Raw genomic sequence first — 13765 nt, forward strand, 5'->3', positions numbered from 1 at the left:
TCAGTCGGCGCCAGCGTCGTGATGGGAACGCTCACTCTTTTTCCCTCGGCCCAGCCTCCGGCCAGGAGCGGACGCCGGGGAGTCCGCAGTGGGAAGGACGCACCTGCAGCTCCAGGTATGGAGGCGACGCGCACACGCCGCCACCGCTGCTCCCACCGCGGACCTCGGTCAGAGACCGGCCAAGCACGGGAGACCTCTCCCCATGCAGCACCGCAGGTTCCCCGCAAGAACAGGAAACCAAACTGAGGAGAGAGGTGCCGCCCCCATCTTTTATCTCCTATGCAGGTTTCCTGTTCTTGGGGGCGGGACCATCTCTCATGTAACGGTGCTGTCATGGGGAAGGGAAAATATTGGGATAGCACTTACTGACTTCTTCAGAATTTTGTATATGAGCATTGATATTATGGTGTTATATATGTGGTCATTTAGTGTATGTGCAGTTGACAGGAGAAACATGGGGGATTTCCACCCCCTTGGGTCCCTGTCCTTTTCTGCTCCGGTTCGTGACGCCTTGCTTGACTGTGGGGGGTCGCGGACCGGATTACACTATATATTGGGCTCATGTCCTGACCATATATGCCAGTTATGTATCATAAGATTCTGGAATAATTTCTATTCATCACTAAAAGAATTGGTGCGGTTCCCTATAACTGATTGGCATCTTGTTCTGTACAAAATTTATATATGTAACATGTCACATGACATAGCGCTATTATTGTTATTATGATCTTTTGCCGATATGGACAATTAAGTGATATGTCCTAAAAAGATGTCATAGATATGCGGAATAGTCCTTTATAAGAGGCTAAGTTCATGCGCATATTAGATATTGAAATTAGTTTTTCTTTAATAGTATTAGACACGGGTGTATACCATAACCAAGATGGCGCTGTTGTCTCCAATGCACTTGCGCGCAGGCGTGGACCAGAATGCTTTGGGTCCTTGAGTGGTTGTTACTGGTGCGTTCGCAGCCCGGGGTCCACCGTGCAGGAGAACCTGCTGCTAGACTAATGGCAGCACTATATGGCGGTATTGGCTAGCTCGGTTAACTCACAGAGCAGCCGTGAAAGCAAAGCTCTGCGCCCTGTTAACTTCACAGGAGCACAGGCTAGCTACCCAAGAGAGAGCAGTCAGTGGTCATGCATGCACACAAAACTCCTCGCCGGAGGTGCCAGCGTTCTAGGGGCTTATTTCAGCCAGGTCCCTGAATGTACACAGACACACAAACTCCTCGCTGGAGGTGCCAGCATTCTAGGGGCTTATTTCAGCAGGGTCCCTGAACACAATCACACATGACCTTCCTGGAGGACCAATGGGCTTTGCTGCAGTATCCAAGCATGTGACCCTCGATCTCCAATGAGAGATCTTACCCTGGGCATGCTCAGGAGAAAAGCAAGACTTAGTCCCAAGAGCGTCTGCTCGCTGCTGCCCAGCACTGACTACAATAGCAGAAGCTGGAAGAGCAGCAGTAATCCTCCTCACAGAGTCAGATTGAGCGAGATGCTGAGACCGATGTCTCCGCTGAGCAGCCTCCACTGCGGCAGGAGAAGAATGGGAGACCGCAGCGGAGATGGCCCGAGATTCCCCCTGTGCAGAGGCGGGAACTCGACCCCTAACATGCCCCCCCTCCTTGGCCCTCGCTATGCTCGAAGGCAGCAATGAGCTGCGGAGCCCTAATGTGCTCAGCAGGCTCCCAAGACCTGTCCTCAGGACCATAACCCTTCCAGTCCACCAAATAAAGTTTTTTGCCACGTACCACATTGCACCCCAAAATAGTGTTCACCTCGCAATTGTCCGTAGACGAACCCGATGTCCCAGCAGATGACTCGGAAAACCGGGACATGTGTACGGGTTTCAAGAGGGACACATGAAAGGTGTCGGTGATACCCAGGCGTGGCGGAAGGGCTAAACGATAGACCACAGGGTTAACCTGTTCGAGGACCTTGAAAGGACCCAAGTAGCGAGGTGCAAACTTGGTGAACTCAACTCGCAGCCTGATGTTACGGGCGGAGAGCCACACCAAGTCACCAGGAGCAAAGGTCGGAGCGGGGCGCCGATGTGCATCGGCGGAAGACCTCATTCTCTCCTTGGCTTGGAGGCTCGAATGGCATCCTGAGTGCGGTCCCAAATATCCCGTGCCTCCACAGCCCAGTCTGCCACCCTGGAGTCGGCGGAAGACACGGGCATAGGCACAGGAACCTGCGGATGCTGACCACAGTTGAGGAGGAATGGGGTTTGACCAGTGGAGTCGGCTACAGCATTGTTCAGCACAAACTCCGCCCACGATAGCAAGGATGCCCAGTCATCCTGCCTGGCTGAGACAAAATGTCGCAGATATGTGACCAAGGTCTGGTTGGCCCTCTCTACCAACCCATTCGTCTCGGGATGATATGCGGAAGAGAGATTTAACTCAATGCTGAGAAGACGACAAAGCTCTCTCCAGAACCAAGACGCAAACTGGGGACCCCGGTCACTGACAATTTTGTCCGGCATACCGTGTAGGCGGAAGATGTGTTTTATGAACAACGCTGCCAAAGCATGTGCAGAAGGTAACCATGGTAGCGGCACCAAATGCACCATTTTCGAGAAATGATCAGTGATAACCCAAATGATGGTACAGCCACGAGACTTTGGCAAACCCACCACAAAGTCCATCCCGACCATTTCCCAGGGCCTGTCTGCCACCGGCAAGGGATAGAGTAACCCAGCTGGCCGTTGTCGATGAGACTTATTTTTGGCGCAGGAGACATACGCCTGAATATAATCTCTCCTGACGAAGCCAGTTTTGCTGGCGACACGCGTTGGGCTCCTCTGCCCGGTGCCACCCGCTCCTTTTTCATCTATTTTATCTACCATTTTTCATTGCCCTGATCTACCAATGAGGATATTACCTTGGAAGTCTGCTATGCCTTGTCAGGTAGTATAGGACACTTTATAGTGTGGCTACTTTCAGCCATGTGGGGATCTTGCATTATGGTTCCTTAGTTAGTTCGGTGGGTGGCACCGTGGCTTGATCATATTACTGGTCTTGTGCTTCTCTACTTTTGCTATGTTTCTGCAAATTTTAAGTGGTTTTAACTGTGTTGTGTAGTGTTTCAATAATGTGGTTTAATAAAATTGATGGTTTGATTAAATTATTGCTCTGGTGATCCCTTTTCGCTTGCATGCTACCCTTTCTCTCTTGTTAATTGAATATAATCTCTGACATCATGGACCATATGTGGCCACCAGTACGTTCTCGCCAACAGCTCAGACGTCCTCTTTGTCCCAAAGTGTCCACCCACCCTGGACGAATGAGCCCAAGAGAGAACCTCCGGTAGCAAATTAATGGGCACAAAAGTCTTACCCGGAGGCACAGACTCTAGCGAAACCGGAGCTACGGTTCTCAGACTCTCGGAAGGGACAATAAGCCGAAGCTCTCCTTCCTCCTCCTCAGATGACAACAGAGCGAGAAAGGGCATCAGCACGAATGTTCTTCTCCCCAGCGAGGTAATGGACGGTGAAATGGAACCGGGAGAAGAACAAGGACCATCTGGCCTGGCGAGAATTTAGCCGCTGAGCTGTTTGCAAATATAATAAATTTTTGTGGTCCGTGAAGACTTGAAAGGGAAAACGAACCCCCTCCAAGAGATGTCTCCACTCAGAGAAAACCAACTTCATCGCTAGCAACTCCCTGTCCCCGATGAAATAATTCTTCTCCGCTGGTGTAAAGGTCTTGGAGAAAAAGAAGCAAGGATGCTTCCGACCTTGAGCATCCTTTTGGAAAAGGACTGCTCCTGCACCAACGGATGAGGCATCCACCTCCATGATAGCATTAAGCTACTTACGGGTAGCGGCATTTCTCGGAGGCCCATGACAGCACGACGAGAGAGGGGATCCGCCCATTAGGAGCAGGAAACCTACAGATACAAAAGGGTGGCACCTCTCCCCTGCATCAGTTGTATTTCAGAGCCTTGAGAGGACTACCGCGGTTAGTAGCATACAAAAAATGGGTATTATACCTACCGATAATTCGGTTTCCAGGAGTCCATCCTGACAGCACGCTGGAGGACGTCCTCCTCCTCCTTGCTGGGACAGGAAACACCACGAGAGGTTAAAAGGTCCCACTCCGCCCCCTTTCCTTTAGTGTTTTGACAAGTACCACACCATGGATAGATACCATTTGAATTTTATTAACCAAATCATATTTACAGCATATGACATAGTATACATAAGGGGGGGAAGTAACGGTGCTGTCAGGATGGACTCCTGGAAACCGAATTATCGGTAGGTATAATACCCATTTTCCAGGACGTCCCCCTGACAGCACGCTGGAGAATGCCAAAGAAACTCCTTTAGGGTGGGACAACTGCCTGGAGAACCTTTCTCCCAAAAGACATTTGTTGGTTTGCTAACACATCCAATTTGTAGTGTTTACAGAATGTGTTCACACTGGCCCAAGTCGCAGCTTTACAAATTTGTTCTAATGATGCCCCTGCCTGTTCGGCCCATGACGCTGAAATGGCCCGAGTTGAATGGGCTTTTATTCCCACAGGACAATCTACCCCTTCTGACACATAGGCTTTTGAGATTACTGTAGTGATCCATCTAGCTATAGATGTTTTGGATGCTTTTTTACCCTTATTTTTACCCCCAAACAGGACAAAAAGATTGGGATCCTTTCTCCAAGTACTAGTGGCCTCTAAATAATCTAGTACTGCCTGTCTGACATCAAGAGAATGTAAAGATTGTTCTTTTGTATTAGAGGGTTTATTGCAAAAGGAGGGTAAAATTATTTCCTGATTTCTGTTTTGTACTGAAGCTACTTTGGGAATAAATGATGGATCTAGTTTTAGGATTATATGATCCTCACGAACCTGGAGGTACGGGTCCCTAATTGACAGGGCTTGTATTTCCCCTACTCTTTTGGCTGTCGTAATAGCTACCAAAAAGGCTGTTTTCCAAGTTCTTATTGCAATGGGCATGTCATCTTTCTGGGTAAAAGGATCTTTACATAGGGCTCTGAGTACTAAATTTAAATCCCAAGGGGGAGTTAATTGCCTAACTGTGGGACGTAATCTCTGGACAGCTTTTATGAATCTCATTATCCACGGGTGAGAGGCTAATGGATAATCCAGAAATGTGCTAAGTGCTGAAATTTGTACTTTAAGGGTACTAGGTCTCAGCCCCATATTGAATCCCGATTGGAGAAAATCCAGAACTCTGGGCACATCCGGGTTTTCTGACATTCCGGCCGACCTGCCACCTCTCATACAGAACTTCTTCCAAATTTTGTAATAAATTGATGAAGTTACTGGTTTACGACTAGCTTGGATCGTTGAGATGACTTCATCAGATAACCCTCGCGATTTCAGGATGTCCCTCTCAGGATCCATGCTGAAAGGTGCAATCGTTCCGGGTTTTGATGTAACACTGGTCCTTGATGAATCATGTCCTTCCATAGAGGAAGACTGACTGGACTGTCCATCGCCATGGCTCCTAACAACGGAAACCAGCTCCTTCTTGGCCAGAATGGTACTATCATCAGAACTGTTGCTTGGTCTTCCTGAATCTTCCTGAGGACCCTCGGAATGAGTGCTATTGGGGGAAAAGCATAGGATAGTGGTTCGACCCATGTTTGACTCAAGGCGTCGACTGCTTCTGGTATGTCCGTAGGGTTGAGGGAATAGAATCTGGCCACCTTCGAATTTTTTCTTGTAGCGAATAGATCTATCCTGGGAGTCCCCCAGCGATGACATAATTGGTGAAAGATTTCTTGGTTTAATTCCCATTCTGTGGGACAGACTTCTTTCCTGCTCAAATAATCGGCCAGGACGTTTTGAGATCCTTCTAAGTGGACTGCTGTGATTGACAGGACTGTGTTTTCTGCCCAAAAAAATATTTTCCGTGCCAATTCCTGAAGTGGTTTGTATCTGGGACCTCCTTGGTGTCTTATGAAGGATACTGCTGTCATGTTGTCCGTTAAGATTTTCACATGTTGTTTTTTTAAGCGGGAGTGATTCCTTCTTAGAGCTTCCCAAATAGCGTAAAGCTCTCTGTAGTTTGAAGATCTTCGACTGATATCCTTTGGCCATCTGCCCTGGACGAATGATCCTTCTAGATGGGCTCCCCAACCCCACTGGCTGGCATCCGTAGTGATCACCACACACGGGGTACAGGTCCATGGAACCCCCACTCTTAGGTTGCTGTATTGTGTCCACCAGTGCAATGACTTTTTTACTGCCTTTGATAGGTGGATTACTCTGTCCAGTGATGACTGACGTCGATCCCATGCCGAGAGAACCTGATCCTGTAGCAATCTTGAGTGAGCCTGTGCCCACCTTACGCAAGTGATACAGGCTGTCATCTTCCCTAAGACCTTCATGGCTGATCTTATAGTGACCTGGTGCTTTATGAATTCCATGATTAATGCTCTTATTGACACCTGTTTTTCTCTTGGCAAAAAGGATTGTCTTGTGGTGGCATCTAGAAGAACTCCCAAAAATACCTTCCGAGATTCGGGTTTCATGTGAGATTTCTCTTGATTCACGACCCAACCTAGATATTTTAGGACTGCAATGGCTCGATCTCTGTGTAGGATTAAGATGTTTCTTGTTCTGGCTACCAGCAGAAAATCGTCCAGATAAGGAATTATTGTAATTCCTTCGTTTCTTAAGTATGCCACCACTTCCGCCACCAATTTTGTAAATATCCTCGGTGCTGACGCCAGGCCGAACGGGAGACCTTGAAATTGAAGGTGGCAGGTTTGGTCCGGAAACTTTACACAAAACCTCAGAAGCTCCTGAGATGTTGCATGGATTGGAACCTGATGATACGCGCTTTTTAGGTCGAGCGTACACATTACCGCATCTTTGTCTATGAGATGGACCGTTGTTTTTATTGATTCCATTCTGAATCTTTTGTATTTTACATAGACGTTCAATGGTTTTAAGTTTATTATTGTGCGTGTTTCCCCTGATGGCTTTGGGATTGAGAATAGTGAAGAGTAGTGACCTCTGGCTATTTCTGTTGTGGGGACCCGCACTATAACTTGAGAACTGAACAACTTCAGAATGTCTATGAACATTGGTGAATCTTTTGCCACCTTGGTAGGTGGGATACACCTCTGTGGTGCTGGGGATATGAGCTCTATCCTGTAACCCTCTGAAATAATTTTTAGGACATAGGCATTTTTTGTGACTTCTTTCCAGTTGTCCAGAAAGAGACTGAGCCTGCCCCCTATACCTATGGCGTCATTGTCTCCTAGATCTAGGGCTTGACCCAAACAGGGAGTTTCTTCCCCTTCGGTTCTGAGAATAGGCACCTCAATAGGAACCTCTGCTGGGTCTCCACTGTTCTCTATAATCCGGCTGCTTGAATTTATAGGAACTTCGAGGTGGAGGTCTCTTCCGAAATGGCTGGAATTTTTTCGGTTTTTCCTCAGGAAAACCTTTTTTATTATCTGATGCGGATTCAAGAATATCGTCTAATGCTTGTCCAAATACCTTGGACCCTGAAAAGGGAATAGCACATAATTTGTTTTTTGATGCATTATCCCCTGACCAAGATTTAAGCCATATAGCTCTACGAGTCGCATTGGATAACGAACTATTTCTGGCCGCAAATCTAACGGATTCTGCTGATGTGTCCGCCATAAAGGCTGTGGCAGATTTTATGATGGGTAAGGAGGAAATTAAATCGGCCCGTGGGGTTTTATTCACCAAATGTTCCTCTAACTGCCCCATCCACAAATACATTGATCTAGCTACTGATGTGGCTGCAATGTTAGCTTTTATCAGTGCTGCCGACGTCTCCCATGAACGGCGCAACAGAATATCTGCTTTGCGGTCCATAGCGTCTCTGAGACTAGAAGAGTCCTCGAATGGAATAGCCGTTTTTTTAGTAACTTTGGCTATAGGCACGTCGATCTTCGGAATTTCCTCCCATGCCTTGATGTCTTCCGGATCAAATGGTAGACGACTTTTAAATTCTCGCGATACTATCAGTCTACGTTCAGCATCTTTCCATTCTTGTAATATCATCTGTTTGAGGTGATCACTCACAGGGAATACCGTCTGTCTTTGTGATGTCAGTCCTCCAAACATCAAATCTTGTCTGGATTTCGGCCGCGGTTCTTCTTTCATCTGCATTGTATTTCTCACCGCCTGCACTAGATCTTCCGTCTCTTCCACATGGAATAGAAATTTTCTTCCTTGATCCTGTTCCTCTAATGGTAGCTCTCCTTCTTCTTGATCCGAACTTCTACCATCAGATTCTTCTTTAGAAAGCACTTCATCATCATCTTGGTCCAGATCCAACCGTGGCCTTTTACGGCTCCGACCTGGGCTGGAGGGGTACCGCTGTGTCATGGAAGCCAATGAATTTTGTACCTCTTCCCGGATTAAAGACCTCATTTCAGATAGTAATGATGGTTGTTCTTCTCTTACAACTCTGGAAATGCAGGACTCGCATAATTCCTTTTTATGTGCCTCTGGTAATTTAGCATTACATATGGAACATCGTCTGGACTTTGTCAGTGCTTTGCCTGACTTTTTTGCCACTGACAGGGATGTCTGTTGAGTCTCCTTATCCTAAGTATAAGAATGAGTACATCTTAGTCACTTAGGAATAAGTGAGAAAGGTAATATGCGCTATGCGCACTTACCCCAGTCTCCTCACTCCTGGGATCCACATCCTCTGTTTAAATATAAATATATATATCATATAAATAGAACGTCTCCTGCTAGATATATGTATATAGGGATTTTGCAGCACTGCTGCACTTACCCCTTGTCTCTGGCATTGCAGACCTCCTCTCCGGCTGTTTCACTTGCATGCACCTGCGTCCTGGTTAATGTAGAGCTCACTCCAACCTGTAGAACGCCGGCGCCTATTTTTAAATCTGGCGCCTTTTTATATACGCTTTAGCGTTCCACCCTGTGGAACGCATACCCTGCCGCCGAATGTACCGGATCTGATGCCGCTGACGTCACCGGAAGCGCTATATTACTTACTTCCGCGTTCCACGCAGTGGAACGCACGCTGAAGCCGGGAGGTTCTGCTGCCCCTGCCTGCTCGTATAAGAGCATGCGGACCTCTGCGCCCATCCTGGCGCCGGTGCCTCTTGTCCTTCCTGGCGCCTGAGCCGAGAGCCTCCCCCTGGGAGGAAGCGGCTCACCCAGGAGCGCGTCCGCTCGACTGGTCTCTGGACGCAGGGACTCCCACCCGGGGAGTATGTGCCCTGGGCTACCGACGAGGGGGAAGGATTTTGGACCAGCCGCACGATCCCCCTGAGCCCTCCGGTAAGCTTGATCTCTCGTGTGTCCCTCCATGCAGGGACAGGAAAAAACACTAAAGGAAAGGGGGCGGAGTGGGACCTTTTAACCTCTCGTGTTGTTTCCTGTCCCAGCAAGGAGGAGGAGGATGTCCTCCAGCGTGCTGTCAGGGGACGTCCTGGAAATATACATTATATACAGTTTATATACAAAATTTTAACCCATATATTGGAACTGCGCATAAACACGTGAGATATATACATTATAGGAGGTGCAACCCCCACGTGAAATAGGGAGGGAACTAAGGGTGCTGTCATGGGCCTCCGAGAAATGCCGCTACCCGTAAGTAGCTTAATGCTTTACTCGGACTCCCATGACAGCACGACGAGAGATTTACAGAGATGTAACACTACCTTAGGGAGGGACTATAGCTTGCAGCACCCTTAACCCAAAGGTGAGATCAGAGGAGGCCCCTAAATCCAACCTATAGTGTTTAAAGAAGGTGGACGGGGATGACCATGTGGCCGCCTTACATATCTGGTCGATTGATACTCCAGATATTTCCGCCCAGGATGTAGCCATGGCTCTGGTGGAATGTGCCCTCAGATTCTGCGGAGTCGGACCCCCACCTGCAGTATAAGCCAAAGAGATAGCCTCCCTAATCCACTTCGCTAGTGTGTACTTTGATACCCTGAGTCCCTTTCTAGGATTTTGGAAAGATAGAAATAACGCATTATCTTTCTTCCATGTATCGGTAACAGAGATGTACTCTAACAGGCATCTCCTAACGTCTAGCGTACGGAGTAGTTCTTCCTTAGGGTTGGAAGGGTTAGGAAGGAAAGATGGTAACACTATCTCCTGAGACCTGTGAAACCGAGATGATACTTTTGGTAAATAGGCCGGGTCTGGTCTGAGGACTACCCTATCTGGCAGAAACTCTGTATAAGGGGAAATTCTGGAGAGAGCTTGTATGTCTCCTACCCTACGGGCAGATGTTATCGCTACCAGAAATGCTGTTTTAAGGGATAATGCCTTAATTGAAGCTGATTGCAATGGTTCAAACGGCTCTCTAGTCAATGCTGACAGGACTAAATTAAGATCCCAAGGCATAGATCTATCCTTATGTATGGGTCTAGCCCTACTAGAAGCTTTAATGAACCTTGAGATCCAATAATTATTGGCGACGTTACAGGAAAACAAGGCCCCTAGGGCCGAGACTTGTACCTTTAGGGTACTAGTGGATAGATCTAGCTCTAAGCCCCTTTGCAGGAATTCTAAGATCTGTTTTATAGGTATTCCCTCTTCTAAATTAAAGTCAGAAGAAGCCAGGAATTTCCGCCAGGTTCTAGCGTAGATTGTTGTTGTAATCTGCTTTCTACTTTTCATAAGGGTTTCAATCAAATTTGGGGAGAACCCTTTGTTTTTCAGTAACGCCCTCTCAAACTCCATGCTGTCAAATGGAGACTCTTTACTTGAGGATGGCTGATCGGACCCTGGTGGAGCAAATCTGGGATGTCCGGAAGCACCCAGGGGTCCTCCACTGACATGATCCTGAGCCAGGTGAACCAGGCCCTTCTGGGCCAGAATGGGGCAATCAATATAACTCTTGCCCGATCTTCTCTTGTCTTCCTGATTACCAGAGGTATCAGGCCCAGCGGGGGGAACGCATAAGCCAACCGAAAGTCCCAGTTGATCAGAAAGGCGTCTACCGCCAGAGGATTCTCCCTGGGATTTAGGGAACAGAATTTTATTGTCTTTCGGTTGTCCCTGGTGGCAAATAAATCCACCTCTGGATGTCCCCATTTTTGGACAATCTGGTTGAACACGAGACCGTTTAGAGACCATTCCCCTTGTCTCAGGGTGTTGCGGCTTAGAAAGTCCGCTTTCACATTTTCTTTTCCTCTTATGTGCAGTGCGGTTAAAGATAGAAAATGGTTCTCCGCTGTCTGGAATAAACGGTCCGCCACTCTCAGAGATTCGGAATGAGTTCCACCCTGGTGATTTATGTATGCGACCGCCACCTGGTTGTCCGAGAGGATCTTGACGTGGTGACCCTGCAGATATATGAGGAATTTTTTAACTGAAAGTTCAATTGCCATTAACTCTCTGTGGTTAGAGGAGGCTGATGTTAAGGGGTCACATAGACCCTGAACTATCATGTCATCCATGTGTGCTCCCCAACCTGAAGGGCTAGCGTCTGTTGTTACAATACGTGTCACCCGTGTTACCCAGGGAACTCCCGCCGATAAATTGTCACTGTTTAGCCACCATCTAAGAGAAGTAAGGGCTTCTGGACCCAAAGTAATCTGACTCTGCAAAGACACCTGTAAAACTCTATCATTAACCAGTACCTCGGATTGTAAAGGTCTGGTGTGAAATTGGGCCCAACGGACAGCGGGAATGCATGAGGTTAGAGATCCTAACAGTGACATAGCCTGTCTAAGGGTCATGGATGGTTTATCAATTGCTTTAGACACTAGTTGTTGGATGTGTAACAACTTGTCAGGCGGAAGACCACACTGTTGGGTTTCTGAATTTAACAACAGCCCTAAGAATCTCTGTATCATTTGGGGCTGTAATCGGGATTTTTCATAATTTATGATCCACCCCAGATGCTCAAGTTTGGTTGTGGTTGTTTCTAGTTGTGAGAGGCAATGGTCTGCTGAACTTCCCACTATAAGGAAGTCATCCAAATAGGGGACAATCAGGATGTCAGATTCTCGCAAGTGCTCCATGACTTCGGCCACTAAAGGCCCCGTCTCACTAAGCGATTTACCAACGATCACGACCAGCGATACGACCTGGCCGTGATCGTTGGTAAGTCGCTGTGTGGTCGCTGGGGAGCTGTCACACAGACCGCTCTCTCCAGCGACCAACGATCAGGGGAACGACTTCGGCATCGTTGAAACTGTCTTCAACGATGCCGAAGTCCCCCTGCAGCACCCGGGTAACCAGGGTAAACATCGGGTTACTAAGCGCAGGGCCGCGCTTAGTAACCCGATGTTTACCCTGGTTACCAAAAAAAACAAACACTACATACTCGCCTTTCGGTGTCCAGGTCCCTTGCCGTCTGCTTCCTGCTCTGACTGAGCCGCCGTACAGTGAGAGCAGAGCGCAGCGGTGACGTCACTGCTGTGCTCTCACTTCTCACTGTACGGCCGGGAGTCAGTGAGAGCAGGAAGCGGACGGCAAGGGACCTGACGGACATCAGAAGGCGAGTATGTATTGTTTGTTTTTTTTGGTAACCAGGGTAAACATCGGGTTACTAAGCGCGGCCCTGCGCTTAGTAACCCGATGTTTACCCTGGTTACCAGTGAAGACATCGCTGGATCGGTGTCACACACACCGATTCAGCAATGTCAGCGGGGCCTCAACGACCAAAAAAAGGTCCAGGCCATTCCGACACGACCAGCGATCTCGCAGCAGGGGCCTGATCGCTGGTACGTGTCACACATAGCGAGATCGCTATGGAGGTCGCTGTTGCGTCACAAAACTTGTGACTCAGCAGCGATCTCGCTAGCGATCTCGCTATGTGAGACGGGGCCTTTACTTTGTAAATACCCTAGGAGCCGCTGATAGGCCAAAGGGAAGAGCTCTGAACTGGAAGTGACGAATCTGTCCCCCCATTGTCACAGCTACTCTCAAGAATCTCTGGAAGTCTTCATGTATTGGAACATGATAGTATGCGTCCTTTAAATCCACAACTACCATGAAGCAGTGTTTAAACAACATTTTTATTGCTGTACTGACTGTTTCCATTTTAAATGATTCATTGACCAGGAACTCATTAAGGCTTTTGAGATTTATGATCGTTCTAAACGATCCGTCTGGCTTTTTGATCAGAAAAAGAGGAGAGTAAAATCCCCTCCCTCTTTCTGATCCTGGGATTTCGATCAAAACTTTCTTGGAGCATAAGTTCATGACCTCTGCTTCCAAGGCTGCTTGTTCAAGGGGGGAGGAGCGTAAAGGGGTTAACTTAAATTTATCCCGAGGCCAGTGACTAAAGTCAAGTTTTAGACCTTTTGCTATAATGCCTCGGACCCATTTACTGTTCGTAATGTCAAACCATGCTGAAGAGAATGTTGACAGTCTACCCCCCACGGGGATTGCTAGTCATTGGTCCGGCTTTTTCTGTTCTTTTGAGGAACGGCGAAACATATAGCCCGTACCTCTTCCGCGTCTATCCTCCCATCTAAAACTCTCTCTAGAGGGTGAGGACCCGCGTTTCTTTCCGCGACCAAATCTCCTTCTATTGAAGGGCCGACGGTAGGATGCTGAAGACGGATTAGGAAATTTCTTCTTGTCATCCCCCGCTTTCTCCAGCAACTCATCCAGAGTTGGACCAAAGAGATATTCTCCCTTACACGGGATTGCGCAGAGTTTAGCTCTGGATTGTATGTCGCCTGACCAGCACTTCAACCATAAGGCTCTACGAACCGCGTTGGAGAGCCCTGCCGCTCTAGCCGCCATCCTGACTGAGTCCACCGAAGCGTCTGATAGAAAGGCCGCAG

General features: G+C 48.0%; 1 protein-coding gene across 1 annotated transcript; it reads right to left on the reverse strand.

Moving 5' to 3' along the window:
* Positions 1-4778: 4778 nt before the first annotated feature.
* On the reverse strand, positions 4779-8348 carry LOC143803833 (uncharacterized). Its single transcript, XM_077281599.1, has 4 exons — positions 7749-8348; positions 7225-7441; positions 5295-6781; positions 4779-5143 (listed from the first exon to the last, which is right to left on the reverse strand). Exons 1-4 carry the CDS (start codon positions 8346-8348, stop codon positions 5102-5104), a joined length of 2346 nt encoding a protein of 781 aa, XP_077137714.1. The 3' UTR covers positions 4779-5101.
* Positions 8349-13765: the final 5417 nt, after the last annotated feature.

The sequence above is a fragment of the Ranitomeya variabilis genome, chromosome 2 (assembly GCF_051348905.1).
Source record: "Ranitomeya variabilis isolate aRanVar5 chromosome 2, aRanVar5.hap1, whole genome shotgun sequence".
In the NCBI taxonomy this organism is placed as follows: domain Eukaryota; kingdom Metazoa; phylum Chordata; class Amphibia; order Anura; family Dendrobatidae; genus Ranitomeya; species Ranitomeya variabilis.

What these genes read in the sequence shown, in the direction of transcription:
- LOC143803833 (XM_077281599.1), bottom strand. Translation starts at nt 8,348, where the DNA reads ATGACACAGCGGTACCCCTCCAGCCCAGGTCGGAGCCGTAAAAGGCCA. An exon ending in CTAACATTGCAGCCACATCA is followed by an intron (nt 7,442 to 7,748) that starts GTAGCTAGATCA and finishes AATCCGCATCAG; the next exon opens with ATAATAAAAAAGGTTTTCCT. An exon ending in AGGAGACAATGACGCCATAG is followed by an intron (nt 6,782 to 7,224) that starts GTATAGGGGGCA and finishes GCAACATCTCAG; the next exon opens with GAGCTTCTGAGGTTTTGTGT.